The sequence below is a fragment of the Pieris brassicae genome, chromosome 8, assembly GCF_905147105.1.
Source record: "Pieris brassicae chromosome 8, ilPieBrab1.1, whole genome shotgun sequence".
In the NCBI taxonomy this organism is placed as follows: domain Eukaryota; kingdom Metazoa; phylum Arthropoda; class Insecta; order Lepidoptera; family Pieridae; genus Pieris; species Pieris brassicae.
In genome coordinates this window covers 14,991,688-15,013,878 of record NC_059672.1, presented here as the reverse complement: position 1 = coordinate 15,013,878, position 22,191 = coordinate 14,991,688, and the positions used below count along the sequence as shown (strand labels likewise).

The following is a 22,191-nucleotide window of genomic DNA, read 5'->3' as shown; positions in this document are numbered from 1 at the left end:
TAGTCTATGGTAAAAAAACATTACCTATGTTATTTTGTCATTATATAGTTAGAGGTCAACTCAACTTGATCTGTGTACAGAACAGATAACTATCAGTCTCAAGTCAGAAGTATAAAAATTCTAAAATGGCGAGTTATTAAATGGTGAAGATGTGAAAACTGAAAACTATCGTAATTACATATGAATAACGATTGGTATACAAAAACTTGTACTTTTCTTGATAGAACTCTTAGATTTCTATAGTATAGTGTGAATTATATATACGTATTTTATTTGTTGGTTGACAAGAACTAATTAAAATAATAACGTGTGGTCCACTGGTCAGTATAATAAACAACGGGAAACGTTAGAACTCCTAACCATGAAATCTAAAAGACGTCACCATGATTCATCTGAAGAGTCTGTAGAATCTGATGAAAGTGAAAAATCAAGTAGTTCGTCGGATAGTGAAAGCGATGTTTCCTCTGAGTCAGAACGTCGGCAGAAAAAGAAACGAAAACGAGCCAACTCATCTAACTCAGACAGTGATTCTGAGGATCAAAGGCGAACCAAGAAACGCAAGCATAAAAAGAAAAAGAAAAAACACACCAAAAAGAAGCGCCGATCAGAGTCTGAAGATAATGTAACCAATGACCACGTATCCCTTAGTGAGGGCGAAATATCCGTTAAGAAAAGGCACAAGCATAAACAAAAGCATTCCAAACATGCACAAGAGTCTCCTGGCAGTGAAGGTACAATCAACCTAACAACTATGCACTAGCCCTCAAATTTCTTATTTTTTTATTTATATTGAGAATGACATATTTTTTCAGAAGCAAGACATATAGAACGCCGCATGCACAGCGTGGTTAAGGAGCGCCGTGCTGATTCAGAAGAACAAAGACCTCCAAGAACTTACTATCAGTAAGTTAACCAGTACCAGACTTTAATTATTTCTAGAGTTACAAAGTTCATTTATCTTATTATTATGTAAAAACACTCTAGCTGCTAGTGTGTTTAATTTGTTGGTGTGGGATTTGAAGTTTCCAGTCTGTGCCATGTCCATCCATCCAGTCAGTTACAGTAGTTTATAGAGGGTGCATTAATTACACTTTATGGAAGCCTGTTCCAGTCATCTACTACTTGGTGAGGGAGGTTCTTTAGGAATTTTAGAAAGGTTTTCAGCTCTTCAAATGTTTTTATCTCTTCTGAAGTTTATTATATGCTTTGTGTCTCAATGCTCTGCTCATTTTTGTCTTTTCCTGGAACCCTTTGCAGTGCTAAAAAAATTTCATGGACAATTTCATACAATAGTGTATGAAAATATACTTGCACACAACTAAACAGTTATATGTTGAAATTTGAAGTTGAATTTTTCTCTATAAAAATGAAAAACTCTAATTATTTGAGTCAGAAAAAAGAAACCAGTTTTATTCATGCATTTTATTTAGATAGATTTTCAGTAGCTTAGCATATGATATCTATTTCTACAGGAAAGAGTATCACTCAACTTCTAATGAATACGATAGAGAAGCAGAGGTTGAACGGTTTTACAGAGGCTCGAGTAAGGACCGTAGAGCCCAATATCAAGAAAATTACTATTATGAGCAGAACCGACCAGACAGGTTACTACTTAATATTGATATTATTAATATTAATCTGTCAACTAAAGCTACTTTGTACAGTTTCATCAAGTTTGCTGTGTTCTTTAAATATCATTTTAACAATATGCAATAAACACAGAGAATAATATGTTTTTAACAGATATGTCCATCAAGAGCGGGTAAGAGAACAAGGACATGGAAGTCACTACCAAGAATACAGCCAAAGACCAAGGGAGTATGACCAGTACAAGAAGTACGTATGAATTTTAACATATTGTAATGTTTTCAATACCTACTTCATTGGCTTTGTATCATTTACTATAAAGTGCTCTATGAGCTTTTGTTTTAATAAAGTTGTATTTATCAATTTATATTCATAGTGTAGCTTTGTCATAGAATCTTATTTGAGACTCTAGTCTGATCTAGATAAATGTTTTAATTATTATTATATTGGTTTGAAATTATATTTTTCATGCTTAGTTTTGGTTTGGGAGCGTTTAAGTATTACGTAACGAATTTTTTTTTTGTCTTGTAAAACGTTACGATGCGGGGCGGGGATTGAATTACTCGTCGTTGTTAATATTATTTACCACTTTCCAGTACTTTACACCACACAATGGTAAGTTTTAGGTACAAAGAGTCACTGGGGTTGGTCATAAAACGTTTTACTATTGGATACAGAAACGTTACGCCTCGTTTCGTATGGGGGGGACGACAAGAATCTCCAAAAATTGCATGATGTAATACTTGAACGCTCGCTTTAATAGAAAATTATTATATAGTCTACAAGTCTTTGGCATTGGCAAATAAATTAATTGAATTGTTTAAGGGGTCCAAGAATGAATGACCAAAGACAAGATAATGATTATTATCCTAAAAGAAGAAATGATGCTTACCCCAGAGATGAAATACGAGGTATAATGTTTATTGTATTTTAAAGAAATTTTTATTAATTATTACCAATGTTTTTGAGATTTATACAGGTTATGTATATTTTAATATTAACTTTAAATCATTATGAAACAGGTAACAAGTATAATCAGTATGCTGAGAGAGGACCAAGAAGAAATGAACAGCCTGATGAGAGAGACTATCATCACAGGTTAATTTTTTGCCCTATATTTATTTAAATTTAACATAAATTATTAAACACAGTATATTACTGATTTAACATACATGCTATTGTACAAATATATTGTAAAGGCACATGATTAATGCGTCTACTATATTTTTTATTTAATCATTTTGAAGACGTGGTCCTCCCGAACCTGAGCCATACAAAGAAAGGCCATATCCAGTCAAGCATGAGAGATATATTGAAGAAGCGCTCCCTCTTGATAGGTGAGTACCGTTATAAGGACTACTTCAATTACTATTATTATAATTGTTGTTCAAAACTTAATTGTAACAAATTTTAAAATTTGCCCTATATAAAACATTTATTATCTGTATTGACTCAAATGTATAAATTCCTTGTGCTTTCTTCACCTATGTGTCGCATGCGGCGTTTATTTCGCGATGTAAAACAACTGTATTTATTTTTACAGTGACACCTCTACAGAAAATTATTATGAGTGCAGTCAGAATGTACTGTTGCAAAGATTATTTAAAATTTTGACATTAAATATTAATAGCTCTAGGCGAGTGTGAAAACTTCCTACTTTCTACATAAATCGAATTATAATGAAAATACTACAATTTTAGTGTTATACTAAATAACTTCATATAATGATTTAAAAGGATTCTACTGGATACTTGTATTTTTAAATGAGACAGCTCATTGTTTCAATTATATCAAAATATAAATCTGATAGAGAAATGGACACAAAAAAGAATCGGTTTGCTATGGACACGGGTCTTGGAATGTTCAAATGGAGGATGAAAGATTAGATGGTATAAATGAAAGAAAACAAGAAAATAGATTATATAAAACTTTGTATTTATATTACCAAAGATATATATTTAGTATAAAGTATATACAATCAATTTATTTCTCAAAAGAACTTAAAGATATACAGATGTGTACAGGATAGAAGTACTATATAGAAAACTATTGAGAAATTACTTTTCTAGTACATTATACAACAAAGATCTTCAAAAATGAGTTATATTTTATTATTATTGTGAATACTAAAAAATCGTAATTGTGAAATGTACAATAATCATAATAAAATATGAAAAGCAATCTGTGAAACCAAATTTCATTTTTCAAGGAATTTGAACGAAGTAATTTCGTATTGCGAGATAGGAATCCACTACGACTTCTCAAATTTATAAATTAACATAGAACAGAAAATTTAGAGAAGCACCTATGAAACAGCGAAAGATGCAATAACAGGATCTCTTTAAATGAAAAGATTTATTGCTGAAAGATGAGACTTAACTAAAATTACAATCTGTAATGAACTTGACGAAATGTCGAATTCGGTTAAGCCAAGATGGCAGAAAATTCAGATATATTGGATTCATTACATCAACCAAAGCATGACATACATGAAACATTTTCTACTTTGAAAATTATAGTAAAGATATATACGCTGTAGATAAGCAGTTAATCTTGGAATTTAACAAGAGAAATCCACGAATTGATGATATCCGTAGGTATATATGAACCCGAATCGTCGTATTTTAAAGTTCATGAACGGTAAGTTAAAGGAGTGTTCCTCGCGTGAAGATTTTTGATGTTACCGCTAAATGTTAAAGTAAACATAAGTATTAATAGCTGTATCAAAAATATAAAAACTTTATTGTATTGTGTGATTTATCTCTTAAATTCACTATAATTATGAGACTGGGTGGGAAACCAATTGATTGTATAGCAAGATATATATTATATACAAATACAAAATGACTAATTATTTTTATAAAGTACATAAAACATGATATGTTTTTTGTTTGAGGTTTTGTTATACACACAACTTCACGATTGTATAGGAGGTATAACTTTTAAAATTGACGAAATCACCACGATTTTAAATTAGAATTGTTTTAAAACGGCGAGCTATAAAATATCGAGTCGCATTTCAAATGATAAAAACAATCAAAATCGGATCCGTTCAGAGCCACACACACAAATACACACCTTAAACTTTTAAAATGACTTAACTACCTATATTCTATTTGAGTATAGTTATTGTTTTATATTGTATTTATCGTTGATATGGAACTAACATATATAAGGATTGCTATTTTAATATCTAATTATTTTTATTTCAATGACAGGAACAGAGATGGACATCGTGAACGATCCAGTAGACCAGATAAACCTATGCCACCACGCAGGTATTAAATAATGTTACCTACGTAAAATTACGTTACTGTGTTTTAGCGTTCTTAAATTAGTTGTAAAAGATTATTAGGTAAGAAGTAAGAACCTAGCTTCTTTAGTATCTTACCCATTTACTAAGTATTGTGAATATGAACGTATGTATAAACATATCCGGCTCGAAGGACCTTTGCAGGAATAACGCATACCAGAGAGTTCCTTTAAGTAGACGTTAAGTTCTGATCGCGATTACGGTCGAGATAGTCGTCGTCTATATCAATAAGCCGTAGCATTCAGCCTTAGACTTCTAAATGAAACTTAAAACTATAGAAATATGTTCATATTTTTCTCAAACAAATATTTTCCCATGTTTGGCGTTTACTTGAAATATAACAAGTGCTCAACTCAGGGAATATTCGAGTCCGGAAGAGCGGCCCAGAGAAAAAAGAAGACCAGAAATTAAAGAAGAGAGACAGATTAATTTCCGCGACCGCAATGAAAGGAGACGAGAAGATCGTAGCGGGGATAGAAATGACAGGGGCAAAGACAGGAAGACTAGGTTAGTAGCATTACAGCATTAGCATAGTACATGTGTTCTTTTACAATACCTCGATATGTTAAGACTTAATTAAGTCTTCGTGTTATTAACCATGGAGCTAATGAATTAATGGACAAAAAAAACAGGCACTCTACAACCCTTTCGGCTTCGCCTTCGTTTTCTGTAAGATAATGGCTAAAGGCGTTGACAATGGTCAGCCTGTACGTACACGCCATCGAATTTCGGGTTTAAGCCTAAGGCATACCGGTTTTCATACGATGTTTTCGTCACGTCACAAATGAGCGTCACAACCACTATATATTTTATACTGAACAATTGGTCATAATATAATAGTCCTTAAAACACGTAATGTCGTATAAAAACGTATAAGCGTCATGCTTTTATCCATGACCTCTTTGCTGCACTATGCATATTGAAACCACAGATAGCAAATAACAGAATTTTGACTTTTGAAAAAGACCACGAACCAATGTTTTTGTTTTCACTATTAGGTTAAAAAAATTAATTACAAAGAATCAAAACATCGTTTTAATACAAATGTAAACCAGTCTTTTTAATGAACCCAATCAATAAAAAATCGATTATATAATAATAAATATAAACCTATTTCTGACGTCGCGTGTTTATAATTCCACTAATTTCTGTTGAAATACAGTTTAAAGCAATTGAAACGACAAACAATTTACAGGTTTACCGATGCCGGAGAAAATAAGGAGTACAGTTGGGGCAAAACGGAAGTTAAAGATGAAGGCGATAAACCAGTTGACAAGGAGAAGCCAAATTTCGGTCTGTCCGGCAAACTGACAGCTGACGTCAACACTGTTAATGGCGTCGTTGTTAAGTACACGGAGCCAGATGACGCTAAACAACCTAAACGGCGTTGGAGGTATTCAGAAAAAAATATAGACAATCAGAAATCAAATCATGACTGTAAAGTTAATGACATAACACATTGGCCTTAGATTTTATAGGCAAGTAGGTGATCAGCCTTCGCTATGATACGATTGGTTTTGGTTCCGTATGTCAAAATACGTTTTTTTTATATATGCCAATATTCGCTCAATTTAACCCTTAGACGTCTTAGATTCCTATGATACTTCTCATCTCTTTAGGATAGCATGAATAAATACAACAATACAAATGTTTTGTTATATATATATAACAAAAGCCAGCTCTATATATAGAGCTGGTACAAATATACACATAGAGATAATATAAATTGTAAAAAAAATATATTTATTTTTTTAGATTCTACCCATTCAAAGGGGACAAAGCACTTCCAATACTATACATACACCGCCAGTCGGCGTTTTTGATCGGTCGTGATAAGAAAGTGTGCGATATTCCACTTGAGCACCCATCTATAAGCAAGCAGCACGCAGCGTTGCAGTACCGAGCGACGCCGTTTACTAGGTCCGATGGCTCCACGGGACGGAGAGTTAGGCCTTATGTCATTGATCTAGGTAATAAGCTTATAATATAATTACGCTCGATTTTATCTGTAGCTTTTTCCCATAGAAGACCCATACATACATGATATAATGTTTTATTACCTATGGCTGTGTAGTATAGCTGTTTCCGGTTATGAAATTTCTGTTATTATTTTAGACTCGGCGAACGGCACATTCGTGAATAACAAAAAGATAGATGGCCGTCGATACGTAGAGCTTTTAGAGCGTGATGTCGTTAAGTTTGGGTTCTCTCAACGCGAGTACGTTTTACTCCACGAGAACAGCAAGGATGAAGGCCAGGATGATGACCAGGACGCACCAGTCACTACTGACCTCATTAAAAGGGAGAAAAGGGCCAAGGAAGAGATAGTAGCCGACGGTTAGACAAGTAAGTATTTAAGAAATTTCTTCGTCTGTCACGTGAGTTGTGAATACCCATTAGGGAGCGTTCAAGTATAACGTCACGCAATTTTTGGAGATTCTTGACCTCCCTCCCCCCATGAAACGCGCCTTAACGTTTCTGTATCCAATAGTAAAACGTTTCATGACCACCCCCAGTGACTCTTTATATCTAAAACTTACCATTATGTGGTGGAAAGTACTGGAAAGTGGAAAATAATATTATCTATAACGCGTAATTCAATCCCCGCCCCAGGATTAACCCCCCCCCCCCCCCAAATTCGTTACGTAATACTTGAACGCTATGTGTTTTAGAGTTAACTACCAACTGTTATGTGTATACTTTCTAAATGTGTATTCCATTCTTATCTCTATATTGTAATAATTGGTATTTGTATAGAATTTAAATTAGCTGTAGGAATACAAATGAAAAATACCAAGTTCTGCCATAAGGTCTGTTACAAATGTAAATGTATATCTACATATCTTTTAGCAGAAAATATCTTTTATACAGGCCTTTAATCTGTTTGGGTTCGAATCTATGGATTTACACACTTTCCAAGGGAAATTTCGACACTACTTGCTCCAAAGATTTTATAAGAGGCTCAATGTCGCCGTGTCGATTAAAGCAGGCCATGTCGTCTTAAACTGACCATAATTTAAAGTCTAATGGGTTGAGGTCTGGGCTAGATGAGGGCCAGTCTTTAACTCTTATAAAGTCCGGAATTTTGGTTTGGTTAGGTTGGTTCCATATTGTAAGTTGATAATTAACACGGAAAAATGTGTAATGGCGCAAAATCGAAAGAATTTAGAATTAAAATAATATATGTGTTCCAAATTCAAAATAATGAAATATGTATTGAAAAACTTAAGTTTTTATGTAACAGTACTTATGGCCAGACTAGTTATAAATAGAAAAGATTTGAGAGACGTCTCTGTCAAATACTTGTATGACACCTTATAACGCCTCTGGTGATTACGCACAGATAAACAATTTCTCATATATATGACACAAGGGTAGTTAAAGACAGTTAGTTTATAAACAAATCACGCTCAGGAATAATTATTACGTATATTTGAATATAGTGAAATTTTTGTTTCGCGAGGGCAGGCACAAAAGGCATCTTCACTCTTAGAGGTTTTCTAGAATTCACTAAAAACATGTATCGTCTGAAACTGTGTATGTATATCGATACACTGAATTTTTTGTCAGCCTTTGCCAAACTCCACTTTCCTCTTTCCCGTAAAAACAGCAAATCTTATTTAAATAAACGTATTTTCATCTCACTGTAGTTGTGGTCAGTGTATAATATCTCGCGATATTATTATAATATAAATTTAAAGGCATTTCTACTGTAAATTATTCCGATTTATAATTATTTCCTAAATTTGTTGAACGACTCAAAACCGAAATGTAATAGGTTTTTCTTATAAATTTGATGTTTCCCTCAATATAATTTTTAAGTTGCTTGGAATATTTTTATTAGTTTATGGCTTTTTGTTTCAGAATATGTCATGTGTCAATGTCACTTCCAACTATTTCTAAGTTATCTGTGCAGTTTCATCGCATAGCGACAACTATGGGTATCTATAAAATATTTTAAACTAGGTTTAGTTATAAGAAAGCGCGAGGCTTTATCTTTTGACAAATTTAAAAATTAATATACTGTGTCGTATATCTTGGTTATTTTTACTGCATTTTCTATTTTTGTTGCGATTGCATTATTGTTTCATGTATGTTTCAAAAGAATAATGGCAAATATTGAAAAAGGTGAGAATTTCGTTCCATGCAACTGTCATAACAATGGGAGTTTTGAGTGCAGACGAATATATTTCTAAAATATACATACATAACTATTTACCTTAGAAATAAAAATAATTGTATCAATTTTTTTCACTTTGCGCCTTGAATTACAATCACATTTGAATAAATCTAACTTCCATTCTACCATTGTTCTTTATCCAACATCTTTTGTATATGCAAAATCATTTCATTTATCGAAACGATCACAGTTTAGTTTATAAATAAAACACTTGTTATTTCATATATCTATAATAGCGATTAGTTTACAAATAAATGCATAACTATAAAACATCTTTTATTTTGTACTACCCCACTTACACTATATTTACAACATTTACAATATAATAAATAAATGGACTACGAATAGGTCGGTGGATTATAATTGCCTAATATCACAGCTAGAGTGGAGTCTTTATTTGTTTGAAGTCTTGGCGAGATCGAGACGAGCTCGGTTCTCTTAGGAATGTGCTTTGAACGCCTTCACAGAGCGAAGCCCGCTTAACAATACCATTTCTTAGTGGAATTATTGTTGCGTTTGGTGGCCTCATATTAGTTCTAAGGGAATGTGTTCTATACAAGGGAGGTTTTATGAGTCGATTTGGTGCGACCCCGACTATGCTATGTCGAGAGAAAGGTGCGTAACTAAGGGGAGATCGTGGTATTTCGTAACCGTCGCAAATTGTGCCCGGCGGTGAATCACTGTCATACATAAGCTCTAGGTATTTGGGAGTCCGTTGGGGCAACAGATGAGATGGCTCCATTTGCTGCTCTGGTAAATCTTCATCTGAAATTTATGTAGAATCTGAATTATTGAATTGTAATGACGTCATAAAGATATCAAATTAAAACATTAACTTGTATTATAATATAGTCTTAAACAAAGACATAATATGCCTTACAAAATTTTAAGTTGAAAAGTGCGATCATCAGCGTTTAAAAAAAATTAAAATGGCAAGCTGAAGTCTCTTAAGATGACGTTAATAGGAATGATCAGGTTGGGAGTGTCTATGAATATTTCTTTTAAAATGAAATGGTTATTTAAATGTATATCAAGCATGATCCCATGCTTTAATGATAAAGCAAACATACCCAAGGCGTTGTCATTCTCGTCGAGCAGGTAGGTGCGGTTGTCGACAGCATCTAAACATGCACATGCGTGTGTTTACATTTACATTTAGGTGTATCAAGGGTTACTTTTCAAGCCTACAGCAGTTTGGAATAGGTAACCAGACTTCCATTCTTTCATAGCCTATACTGAATATATTGAATTGTAATGGGATTGCTTTGTATTCAGTATGTATGTTACTTAAACGAGATTCCATGACGATAATGATTACTCTCCAGTTGTAAGGGTGAGATTCAGTAATGAGATTTAAGCGCGAGCTATCAGTTCCGAATGTCAAAATCAAATACATGTTTCACGTAGGGTAACGACTCAGAGATTACTCTTGTTTCTAAAATCTTATCCTAAATGCTTAACTAATATGTGTTGAATCAACTATATATTTTAATAAAAATAAATAATTTATGACGAATTAAAGTATAGGACTTTATATAGTTGTAAAAAGGACTTTATTACTATGTATTATAGTTTTGAAAAACAAAATCTGCGATGCCATTTAACAAACATATGAAACCGAGAAGAATCACGAAATTAAGCGTTAGAATCCAGCCTTTAAGCGTGATTAATTTATCATCTATAAAACACTGTAGTGAAGATTTCATAGCCATACTATAAATATTTTATAATTTCTTTGTTCTATCACTCGCGTGATGCTATGATATTATTTTTTTACCGATTAATTATTAAAACATATATACTACGTACCATCTCCAAGTAATTGGAGGTAATGATGCGTTGTCTCCGGAGGTGAAACGGGCAAAGGATCAGGTGGAGTGATGTCACGCAATGACGTCACTATACGGAGACACTGACGGAATGATGGTCGCGCTTCGGCTGCGTAACTCCAGCATTTTTGGAGTAACTCGTACCTTTGAAAGAAGAGCACAAAGTCAGTATCGTATAGGTATATATTTTATTTATTTGATTAGAATTAATTTCCTTTAAACATTACTCTCTTAATTACTAAGTAAACTACACAGAAATATTCATTATTACAAAATTATTTTGAACATAATCAAACATGGGAACTACTTGCGTTTTACAAGCCAATTGCAAAAGACATTCTTTAAATTTTAAGACATTAAATAAAATATTTTATTCATATATTCGTGCGTATTTTCGGTATCTTTCCATTTTAATGAACATAAATCTTTCAAAGAAATATATATTAATAAAATACTTATTCAATAAGGCATCAAAATACATTAATAAAACTCAGCAAGAGTCAAGGTAATACATGGAGTTATTTTTTTTGTTTTTCTAGGATTCGCACTATCAAAGCTGTTCTTTCTACAAACTTAATTTTTGTTTACATACTTGCGGTTACACCAAATTCCCATTAAACGAACTTACAGTGAATGGGGACAATTAGGCGGTCGGTCTGGCGTTCCACCAGCTCTCACGTAACCCAGCACTTGACGGTTGGTACGACCCGGATACGGCTGCTGGCCTAAAGATAGTACCTGTAGAATATTACTGTTGATTAGCCCAGGTTTTTATAGAGAAATCGGTAATCAGGCTTCAGTGTGTGAGAAAGAGAGAGATTTTGTTCAATTTGCGTCTAAGATACGTCGGTTTCTTCACGATCGACTTGCCTTGCTTGTACAGTACAAACAAGTGCTAATTGTGCACATAGAAAAGTCGAAGCAAAACCGTGATTCAAAATGTGATATCCGATCAGAGACAACGCGTAGTCAGAGAAAGTTAACGATTGCTTAAGTCATAGCGATACATTCTAATTTAGTAAGTCAAAAACTAAATATTCTATTCGAGTGAAATGAGTTGGGCCTTGAAGAAACCAAAATTGAGATTAACCCAAGAGAAAAAATTGTCGAACTTGAATGCGCGTTTAGCTTACCTCCCAACAAAGTACGCCCCAAGCCCACACATCAGACTGACACGAGAACACGCCGTCGACTAAACATTCCACTGCCATCCAGCGAACCGGTAGCAAACCTTTTATAAAAATAATTGTTATTTGTTAACTTATCTACAGAAAATATTAATAAAAAATTACTTTTAGTTTTCTAGTGATCTTTTTAAGGAAATTCGACTAGTAACTGAAATTGTAATGTGACAATATAAATCGTGAATATGAACTATATGTTAAGTTAATAATATGATTTTGAAAAACCGATTTTAAAATAAATTGATTTATAAAAATAATTTACCTTCGCCTTCTTTCCGATAGTAGTCGTTCTTATAAATATCTCTGGCTAGGCCAAAGTCTCCTATTTTGACAATTCGCCTGCCGTCACGTACCGCGACCAGGCAATTTCGACACGCCAAGTCACGATGAACAAAATGCATCTCTTCTAAATACCGACAGCCTTTTGTGACATCGACGCACATGTTGAGAAGATCCAGTAGTGTTAGGGATTCTGGAGTACCCTAATTTAACAAATATTTGTGGATTAATATCCTGTTTAATGCTAAAAAATGTGTCGAATAATCAAAATTAACTTATAACCAGCTCGTGGTCTTGGAGATATATGTTATGCTAAGCAATATCATGGATATGCCCTTGCTTGTAATTAATTAATCAACTATGATTTTTGCAAGCAAGAAAAACTTACCAAAGAGGCTCGCTTCGCTCTAAGATAGCTTAGTAAATCTCCTCCCTCCATAAGTTCCATAATAATGTAATTCGGATCGTTATCGAGACAAACTCCTAGTAATCGCAGTATGTGTTCGTGTTTGAAGTTAGACATTAAAGCAGCTTCTTTTAGGAATTCAGTCTTTTCCTGCTCAGTTGCACCTTTTCGTAGGGTCTAAAAGATATAATATAGTATATAGTACTCAATTTATTTCATAATCTATCATGTCTCAATGTTTGGTTATAAAATGTGAGAAAAGATAATTGAAAATTGAAATGTAATTCTATTAATATTTATTATTAAAATTATTATTTAATATAATAGCTATAAATACCGAGATATTTTTGAAATTAATGTACCAAATAATTATTTTAATTTAAACATTGAAACATAAACATAAATCATTTATCTAACTAAAATCAAAATATACATTTTTCATATAGGTATGTACATTTATAACCTAAAAAAATCTAGATGGACGTAAAGTAGTCGAGAAGTGAGATTAAACACTCCGCTGGGCTTCTTAATCGGCAAAAAACTGTATAACATTGAACTTTTAACTTAGTGGTAGTCATTTATATTTTTAGATATTTAGAGGATTTCAACTGATAATTTTAATAAAATATCTCGACTCACCTTCACAGCAACTTTAGTGTTGGGAGTATTACTGTCGATTTGCCTTGCGTGTCCCTCAAACACTTCACCAAACGCTCCCGAGCCAAGAAACTTAGTTAAAGTGATTTGCTCCCGTCGTATATGAGGTAACGCGGCTAGTTCTGCGTCCGACGGACAATATACACCCTGCATCCAAATATTAAGCAATATTATTATTATAATCATTTCAGTATATTAATTTCTGAACATATAGTAATAACAAAAAATATAACTACTGTTGTTTGAACTACTTAAAAAGAAAATGAATATTTATAAAAAAAAATGAATTGCTCTCGCGCTTATACCTGGTTATAAAGAATATTAGTAGAATGCCTAATAGGCAATTGACGCAAAGTAGCCAGTTCTACGTCTGGGCCCCTCCGTATCACCGGGGATGTAACTTGATTTTCTAGTGCCGCTTTTTTTTTACTTCTTTTATTATAACCTGAAAAATCAAACTTAAATTTTAAAACTGCTATAAGACATTATTCAATATTAAAGTATAAATATATGAACTATAAAATCAGCTCTGTAAATACATAATATAAACTTAAATGACATAACGCCTACTTACTGTAAAACAAGGCCAACGCAACAGCTAGGACAATAACTGCAAGTGTGATTATTGCCATAGCTAACACAGCCGGGTGAGGCCTTGCTGGGTGAATAAGGGGCGCTGCATGCAATTCCCCTGCTGGGGACAGCTCACCCCACCCATACGAGTTACGGGCCTGTACACGTGCGGTATACCCTGCACCTATATCACCCGATCCAATTAACCAGTAGCTTTCTGGAAAGTAGGAAGAAATATAAGCCTATTACTTATTACTTTAAATTAATAAAGTGGAAATAGTTATGAAATTAACAACAAATAATAATTTGTCTTAACTTTTAAATATGGATTAAAGGTATTAAAATTGTTTCCATGAATTGCTTTATGAGGGGTTTGATTAAGTAATAAGTAATGTAAACAAGTAATTATCCAATGTAGCTACATAGTACCACGAAGTATACATAAAGGCAATTTATATATTCATAAATTCCTCTATATGTACATAATTCATTCTCCGCTGTTTTCTTTTTGTTGTTATGTGGTATATATCATTCAAATTTGTTATGGGATTCCAAATGAAATAAATAAATCACAAATATCTCACCAGTTCCATTGTGTAATAGTTCCAATCCTTCACGTATAATTCGCGTCTTCAATTCATCATCAATATCGGCTGGAAGATCTGCCCGTAATAGTTCGCTCACGTTGCTCAACGAATTATCATCGATATTCTCAATCCTACAAATTATAAAACCTTAATTGTAATAAAAGACCGGAGAAACATTTCATTGTTAAATTACAAACCTTAAACGCATATTGGACTTTTGATGAACGAAAAATTCGGACAATTTTTATTTTACTTTAGATGACGTTTTTTAAATTTCTTTATACAAATGTAATGTGTAAATATAACATTTATACAAAGGGCATATATAGCACGAACCTTTTGCTAGGAGTGCCCCAAATTCGGTAGTGTGTCACAGGATCCCCGCGTGGGTCCGGTTCAGCCCACCATGCTCGAACAATCTTTTCTCCCACGGCTTCAACACGTAGGACACCGGGAGGTCCAGGAACGTCACCTACACGCAATAATACATTTGCCAATTTTATGTGTCTACCGTATTTTTAAATATCACAAGAACATCGCAAGTCTCATTTACATAGAGTTCTATAAAATTGCAACAAAGTATTTTTTTTATAACAAGTGCATAATGCACTTGTATATGACGAAGAAATCTCAATAGTACCTATTAATGTTTTAAATTTTAAGCCTTATTCTTGTAATATGCTTACAGTGTTTATAAACACTGAACATTATCATTGGTAACTTTTGTAAGATGTAAAATATAAAACAATTAAACATAGTGAATAATTTATTTTCTTCTAGGTTAAATCTTATATCGAATGTTAGAAACAAGTTACAAGTGCAAAAATCTTACCGATAGTTTCAAATACAAAGTTGTGGTCTCGTGGCCAGAAGTAAGGGAGCGTATTATTGACGTATTGCAAACTCAATCGGAATCGGTATTTTGTTTTCGGACGCAGATCTTTGGCAGACCATTCCGCGTTTCCACTTTGTGTACATGGCATCCAAAGGTCAATTGTACCGCCCGTTTCGCTGTACTGAACGACGTATCTGAAACGTTACGAAAGTAGGTGTCTGATAATGTAGTCTTTGTTTTACTGTACTACAAGTTATTGATCATGATTGCCTGAAAGCACTATAAACAACGAAATGGCGCTTGTATCTGCTTGTTCAAGCAGTTTTTATCTTTATAATTTGTGACTGCAAAGCGTAGCATACTAAATTCTATAAATAGCACATACAATACAATGTATAAGTTATTTTTTCAAGTTTTACTCCAAAAATTGTTACCATTGCAATATCTTATTTAAACTATGACACATTATTGACAAAAGCTTCATCCTATGAAAGGGGAAGAAGACTGATAAAAATAAATAACTACACTATAATAATATGTGTTCATACGCCTCCTATAAGCCTAATTTAGTTCAATATGTTTTGTCTCGCAAGGACAAATCATTTAACAGCTGTTACAGGTTTATGATATGTTTAAAGATTTTAGACGATAACTCACTGGTTCAACGTATAACTGGTTGGTGCTGGCCATATAACTGTTAATTTATACGCCGTAGCGTTCTTAAGCGATATGGGCGCTGGGGGTGGAAAAGTGCGCAGACGCAATGGCAAAGAGTCAGCAGATACGGCGGAGTGACGAGAACGTGCGCGCACCCAAACTGTGTAGAGCGTGCTTGGGGATAGAGGCGTCATTATTGCACTACCGCCTTCAGATACTTCGAATGTGTTGTGCTCTGTAAAATTTATACACAAATTACCGTCACTTCGAAATTATTCTAAGATTTTTTTAAAGATAATACTAGATTAATGAGATTAGGAATTATAATACATTACCGTAATACAATTTATTTTATGGTAATATTTTAGTATTTAAAACTAATAATAATTTTCAAAATATTAATTAATGTAAGATATCCTTACGATGCGTACCTAATCATTTACATTCACTATACATATAACCAATATTGATGACACTTAAAGAAATTTGTTAAAAACTAACCTTTACGATGCGGTAAAGAAGGTGAATCATCAGTTCGCCAATGAAGTTCGTACCATAAGCCAGGCTCAGGAGTCCACTCAACTCGGGCTAACACTGGGCTTAAAACTGTACCCGTTACGTTTTTTGGCGCTGTTGGGGCTGGAATTTATAGAATAAATAAATGTCAAAACACAACCAGCGAAATAATATAAAGTGATCGCAAACTTTTGCTCTTCTTTTCAATCTCAATACTAAAAGCTGGAAATTAATTGGTACACCATCATACTCCTTAGAATAATTAAAACAACATATAATTCAAGAGCGGTATAAAATGGACAAGATTAGGAATCGAAAAAAACTAAACTCTTAGTACCTTCAGCTGCCGTCTGCAACAAGCACATTGGACCGATGATTGGCTTCATCTCATGCAATTTCGCGTAATAGTTGGTGACTTCAATCCTCACGGTATAATTCGTGAATGGTTTAAGATCATTCAATATTATTTCAGTGTTCGTTGTTGTTAAATGAAAACAGGAATCTCTGTCACAAGGCGTTGTGTCGAGGCTATGTAAGCGGTATAATACGGTGTATTCTGTTAATGTCATCTCGTATTCTAACTTGGTACAATTATTCGGCTTTATTATTATTGGCATCTGCATTTTGATGCTGTTCGCTGAATTGGATAGTACTCGTGGTATAAGTTTTTCGGCATTCGGGAATAAGCAGGGTCTCGGCGGGTATGGTTGATTGGAAACATCCAACGCCATTATTTTATAACCGAAAGTGGACTTCACTTGGTCTATTTTGTTCTTTTTGAATTTGTTTGTATAGAATATTGACCTTTCTGATGAGTTGTACCAGTAAATGTATTTACTGTCAACGGTTAGGGACATAGGTATGAAACCATATTTCTTTTTCTCAGTAGCATCAACGACTACTCTACAGTGACAGCCCGTTATATCTGTTGCCACAATTCTATACAACCAAGGATCAATAAAGAATATCTCAATATCATTAGTCAGATCGATAACAAACGATTTTGCTATTTGAGGATTTTCAGGGCAGTTACAGTCATCTCTGAAATCTAGCTCTGAACTATCAGAATAATTGAAGAATGGCCTCACATTTGAGCCATTGACATGAGATGTCAATAGAGTCCCAAATCCCGTGTGACTACTTTCTTCATACCAGAATAATGACCTAAAATAATAAAAATATGTCAGAAATAATATTGTTAATAGAACGGAAGCTACTGGTTTATAAGGGTCACCAATTAATTAACTTGTATTTATATTTGGACTAGGAACCAGCTTTGGATAAGGCAATAATATTAATTGCTTTGAAGAAGCAAGTTATGCCATAACATAATGTGATTAATAAGCACAGATTACACAAAAATGAACATACCTCATAGAGGGTACAACTTGCAAGCTATGTATTCGTTGGTGTCTCTTAAGCACTCTAGCAATACGCGGGCTCGTGTTAGGCAGGCCCAAATCGGCTCGGTACACTACGTGCGACTCTATAGATGCCCGCTCTAACTGTGACCAGTAGACCGATCGACTAACCCAATCAACGCATATGCTGGTTGCTGTGCCGTTTATGGATGTAAGCTGAAAGAAAATTTATCTAATACCTCTCTACCTTTTTATGACTCTATTATTACTGTTAAATAGTTCCTGCTTTACGTACTATTTAAAAGCAAGTGATTTACAGTATTGTATTACAAATAGATACTTATTATAATCACAAATCATTTTAGTTCATTATTGATTGAATACTTGACGTACCTTATAATGTCCACTGCCATTAATTCGTGAAGAAAAAATTTCTTCAAGGTCATTCACCCAATATGCAACATTTTCTTCGATGTCTATAGCAAAATCTAAGGGTATTCCAGTACTTTTAGGTATTATCTCACTATCACCCGTACCTAAGTCTATTATTTTTATCGATTCTTGTGACGAAATCATTACTTTTGGGATTGGATTAATTTCATCTGAAAAGGCGGAAACGATTTCGCTATATTGGCCATAGCCTGCGTCGGTGAAGGCCCGAACCTGAAAGCAAAAGCATGTTATAATTAAATTAGTATTAAGAATTGTTGTGAACGAAATGTTACAGGGAATAAGTTTTTAGTATCATAGTCCTAGAAGAAGGAGGCAAAGATCGAAGAGAAGATAAATACACAATTATATATTTTTATATGTCTACAAACCTGGAAGTAATATGTAGTGTTATGTTGCAAGTGTGTCAGCACAAGTTGCGTTTGATGCGGCGCTAGTCGGGCGGGCGCACACGCTGAAGGGGTAGCGGGGCGAGGGGCGCGGGGAACGGCCCAGCACTGCGCCTCGTAACCTCGTACTATGCCATTACTGCGACGGGGTGAGCCCCAGCGGAATATTGCACGCATTGAACCATCGCTGGAATATTTTACATGTCATACAATACAAAAAATATCGAATCACGCGACGTTTAGTATTATTTTAGTTTAATATATATATTTTTATTTTTTCGAGATCCCGTCTAAGTAAATCGCTTAATTAATCAAATCATCGGTCAAATTCAATCTTTTGATTTTAACGAATCTATCAGTTTCGTGCCTGTTAAATCGAATAACTCCTTGAAAGAATTCCTATTAGTTCAAACCTTATAAAACAGACGTTTAATAATGTCTTATATACTTAGACTGATAAACTAAAAATTATATAAGTTGTGAGATCATTACCTGTGCCTGTGTACATAAAGTCTTGGCGTAGCGGGAGCGGAGGGCTGGGCTTGTGGTGTACGTAGTCTCGCACGAGCCGCCGCGCCTCCGCCCCACTGCGTATGCGCACGTACTGATACCTCGACTGCGCTATATGGATCTATACTACGCTCTGATACCTCTACCCATGACGTGACTACAGTTTTCTAAAAACATATTTCATCATATTTTATTTTATATGTTCTATAACCCGTTGACGAAAGCACAATTGTAGATAATTTACCTCAATTTTGTGATGAGTCGGAAACGAGAGACTGACGTCATAATAAACTCTGCTACTGTTGACATTAACCTTCGATGCCGGAGCCCAAGTTACGTTGAATTTGTCCCATGTACCTTCCACAGCTATTGTTGAAACATTTATCGTTTCTGGTATCGCGATTATGGATTCTGGAAAAGAGTATGTATATAATATTTAAAAAAACTGTGAATATCAATGAAATATCCGAATTTAACTAGGATCAAATGTACCTAAACTATGACTACGGATATGGTCTAAGTTTAGAAAAAAATGTTACATAATAATCTGTATATAATAAATAAACTTACAGATTCTATAGCTCGGCTTGTTGCCTACGCAGGATCACTTATTATCCTAAAGAAGCCAGCAACAAGGTGTTGTATAAATGGATGTGTATTGCATTTGAAAGAATACTTACCGCTGTTAGCATGTAAAGTAGGATCTCTGACAGCGATAACATGCACTCTTGGGATCAGTTCTGCAGTGTATTTGCCCGCAAGGTCTGAAACCACAGCTCTTGATGCATCCTGAACCCAAACTAGCCGCTCGCTAAAGTAGCACAATGGACCCAGTGTCGCTGTGCCTGAGAGGCGACTGACTAGAGTCCCGGTCACCTGCTGTACGAATTTTTAATCTTTAGTTTATTATTATGTAACAGGAGACAAACGGGCAGGATGATGTTAAGTGGTACCTAAATAGGACGGCCAAGTGGGCTCCGAGCCCGTAATATCGTGTTTCTATTTAGAAATTCTAAAAGAAAATTACATATAAGCCTTGAAAATAATTAGGGCAAAGACGTATGCTTATAGGTTCAATTTTCAAAAGTAATTGTTTTGCGTTGGAAGACTAGTTAAACAATTAACAGACGCAAATATGTATCTGCCCCATGTATTGACACGTTTGAATCAATGATTCGTTGTATTAAAAACTCCGAAAGATTGAATTAAATTTAATTAAATGTAAATTTGTACTTACTTCGTTAGGACTAAGTGAAATCTTGTCTGCTGTGACAGCTCTGTGAAGTTCTGAGCCATCGTAGCTTCGTACAAGCCAATAGAGCCATTTATTTTCTAAATCAGCTGTTAATCCCATTACTAGAATATTAACTTAATAGTTAAAATAAAATCTATATCATAAATATGGCATATTTTATACAGATATAGATTTTATTTTATACAGATAAAAACTGAATGCGTCTACATTTCTCAAAAACAGATTATAAATGTATTTCGCGCATCTATTTTTAATTTTGTTTAACTATTTCATACAAATATTTAACTATACTTTTTCGTTCATAATACGAATTGTTATTACTTATACTGCAGTTGCTAAACTGTAGGTTTATTAAGTTATCAGTCTAAAAGATTACGACAGGTAAAGGTCAAATATAAGTTTATAACCTTAAGTTCATAAAAAGTATTGAAGTCTAATTACACCATTTTAAAAATGAACCTACTTATTAATCTCTTTCTGTCAAATTGTGTTTACGCTGTGATGGAAAGAAACAGAGCGGTACTTTTGTAATCTGATAATTAGTGTTAGTTTATAAGCATGTTCAAGAGGTTGCTAACAAATTCATTAATAACCTTGTTTTCCACTAAAGAGCTGTGCAGGATAGTATATAATTTTATTTTCGCCATTTAATCTCGCTGCTTCCACGGCATGACCCGTGTTCCAATAAATATAGGCTCCTAGAGAATCGATAGTTAGTTCTTTGGCAACTGTCACTATGGGTACTGGTTCTTTGTTACTTCCATCAAAGTTACTGCGAGTTATCTAAAAAAATATATTTTATTAACCCATCTGTGAAAAATTGACATTTCAAATCGCTTACGAATTCAGACTTTAAATTTAGGACAATTTTACCGGAGAATTTGCATATAATTTTATTATTATATATATAATATTTTTTTTATTATTAATTATAAATTTTTTATCATTACCGTAAGTATGTGAAAACCACTCACCAATTGTTGTTTAGGATTCGACCAGTAAATTTTCTTCCCGACCCAATCAACCGCTAGACTGCCTACATTATTCATATTGGGCATAAAACCTTTGCCATGCGTTGTGGAATTGTACCACATAACAGTTGATGCGTTGGTCACTAAGTAGAGTTGGTCTCGGTACCAGGATATATCTGTTATGTATAGGTGTTGCAGTTCCAGATAATTGCTGTAATTAAATTAATTTGTTTAGAACACTCGAAAAGAATTCGCGCAAAACACACAAATTGTACGAATAATTAAAATGTTAAAAATAGTCATTCTCTCATTAACGTATATTAATATTTGACGAAATTTATAGTTCATGTTTCTGTGTGAAGCTCACGTTAATATTACTTTTATGCATAAAATTATACTAAAAATTATGACATCAAAAAATTTACTCATATACACATCAATTATATTAGAACAGTAGCAAGGGAAAAAATTAAACAACAATAAATAATAACTAAAAAATGTAACCTAAGCGCGGTATTAGGTTAAGAACATAAGAATTTTATGTGCATAATAAATACATGCTTATGCTACGACATAACTTAAATATTTGGAATATAGAGATCTTGACAAAAATATTAATAGCCGTAATGATTTTTTTTTAATTTAAGTACCA

General features: G+C 33.8%; 2 protein-coding genes across 6 annotated transcripts in view; one reads left to right on the top strand and one right to left on the bottom strand.

Annotated features, from left to right (window-relative positions):
* The first annotated feature begins 78 nt into the window (after positions 1-78).
* LOC123713578 (smad nuclear-interacting protein 1) lies at positions 79-9,322 on the top strand. Of its 3 annotated transcripts, none has more exons than XM_045667305.1 (13): positions 79-731; positions 816-903; positions 1,473-1,604; positions 1,744-1,836; positions 2,413-2,498; positions 2,610-2,685; positions 2,835-2,924; positions 4,806-4,865; positions 5,258-5,407; positions 6,096-6,293; positions 6,656-6,870; positions 7,016-7,246; positions 8,765-9,322. In XM_045667305.1, the coding sequence occupies exons 1-12, from the start codon at positions 362-364 to the stop codon at positions 7,240-7,242; spliced, it is 1,785 nt and encodes a 594-aa protein (XP_045523261.1). In that variant the 5' UTR covers positions 79-361; the 3' UTR covers positions 7,243-7,246; positions 8,765-9,322. The 3 variants fall into 3 exon arrangements, with proteins under 3 accessions (XP_045523261.1, XP_045523262.1, XP_045523260.1); XM_045667304.1 differs by having other exon boundaries at positions 80-731; positions 813-903; positions 8,765-9,321; XM_045667306.1 differs by lacking the exon at positions 1,473-1,604 and having other exon boundaries at positions 813-903.
* LOC123713576 (proto-oncogene tyrosine-protein kinase ROS) overlaps positions 9,301-22,191 on the bottom strand; it is a 34,886-nt gene continuing 21,995 nt past the window's right edge. The window contains exons 14-38 of one of the 3 annotated variants that reach the window (XM_045667300.1): positions 21,543-21,750; positions 21,162-21,351; positions 20,551-20,669; positions 19,994-20,192; positions 19,558-19,724; positions 19,296-19,480; positions 18,786-18,990; positions 18,358-18,627; positions 17,975-18,180; positions 16,941-17,767; positions 16,589-16,726; positions 16,088-16,322; positions 15,428-15,624; positions 14,932-15,067; positions 14,593-14,726; positions 14,010-14,225; positions 13,741-13,880; positions 13,418-13,582; positions 12,761-12,955; positions 12,356-12,575; positions 12,043-12,140; positions 11,538-11,647; positions 10,890-11,053; positions 10,151-10,201; positions 9,301-9,845 (exon numbers count right to left, since the gene is read on the bottom strand). In XM_045667300.1, the coding sequence (XP_045523256.1) occupies positions 9,460-9,845; positions 10,151-10,201; positions 10,890-11,053; positions 11,538-11,647; positions 12,043-12,140; positions 12,356-12,575; positions 12,761-12,955; positions 13,418-13,582; positions 13,741-13,880; positions 14,010-14,225; positions 14,593-14,726; positions 14,932-15,067; positions 15,428-15,624; positions 16,088-16,322; positions 16,589-16,726; positions 16,941-17,767; positions 17,975-18,180; positions 18,358-18,627; positions 18,786-18,990; positions 19,296-19,480; positions 19,558-19,724; positions 19,994-20,192; positions 20,551-20,669; positions 21,162-21,351; positions 21,543-21,750 (5,161 nt within the window). In that variant the 3' untranslated portion in view covers positions 9,301-9,459. The remainder of the gene's footprint in view (positions 9,846-10,150; positions 10,202-10,889; positions 11,054-11,537; positions 11,648-12,042; positions 12,141-12,355; positions 12,576-12,760; positions 12,956-13,417; positions 13,583-13,740; positions 13,881-14,009; positions 14,226-14,592; positions 14,727-14,931; positions 15,068-15,427; positions 15,625-16,087; positions 16,323-16,588; positions 16,727-16,940; positions 17,768-17,974; positions 18,181-18,357; positions 18,628-18,785; positions 18,991-19,295; positions 19,481-19,557; positions 19,725-19,993; positions 20,193-20,550; positions 20,670-21,161; positions 21,352-21,542; positions 21,751-22,191) is intronic. The other 2 variants (XM_045667301.1, XM_045667303.1) reach the window with 2 other exon arrangements.

Excerpts from the sequence above, each read along its gene's own strand:
- LOC123713578 (XM_045667304.1), top strand. The coding sequence starts at position 362 with ATGAAATCTAAAAGACGTCACCATGATTCATCTGAAGAGTCTGTAGAA. Across the intron at positions 2,925-4,805 it reads GAAGCGCTCCCTCTTGATAG|GAACAGAGATGGACATCGTG; the intron begins GTGAGTACCGTT and ends TTTCAATGACAG. Across the intron at positions 6,871-7,015 it reads GCCTTATGTCATTGATCTAG|ACTCGGCGAACGGCACATTC; the intron begins GTAATAAGCTTA and ends TTATTATTTTAG.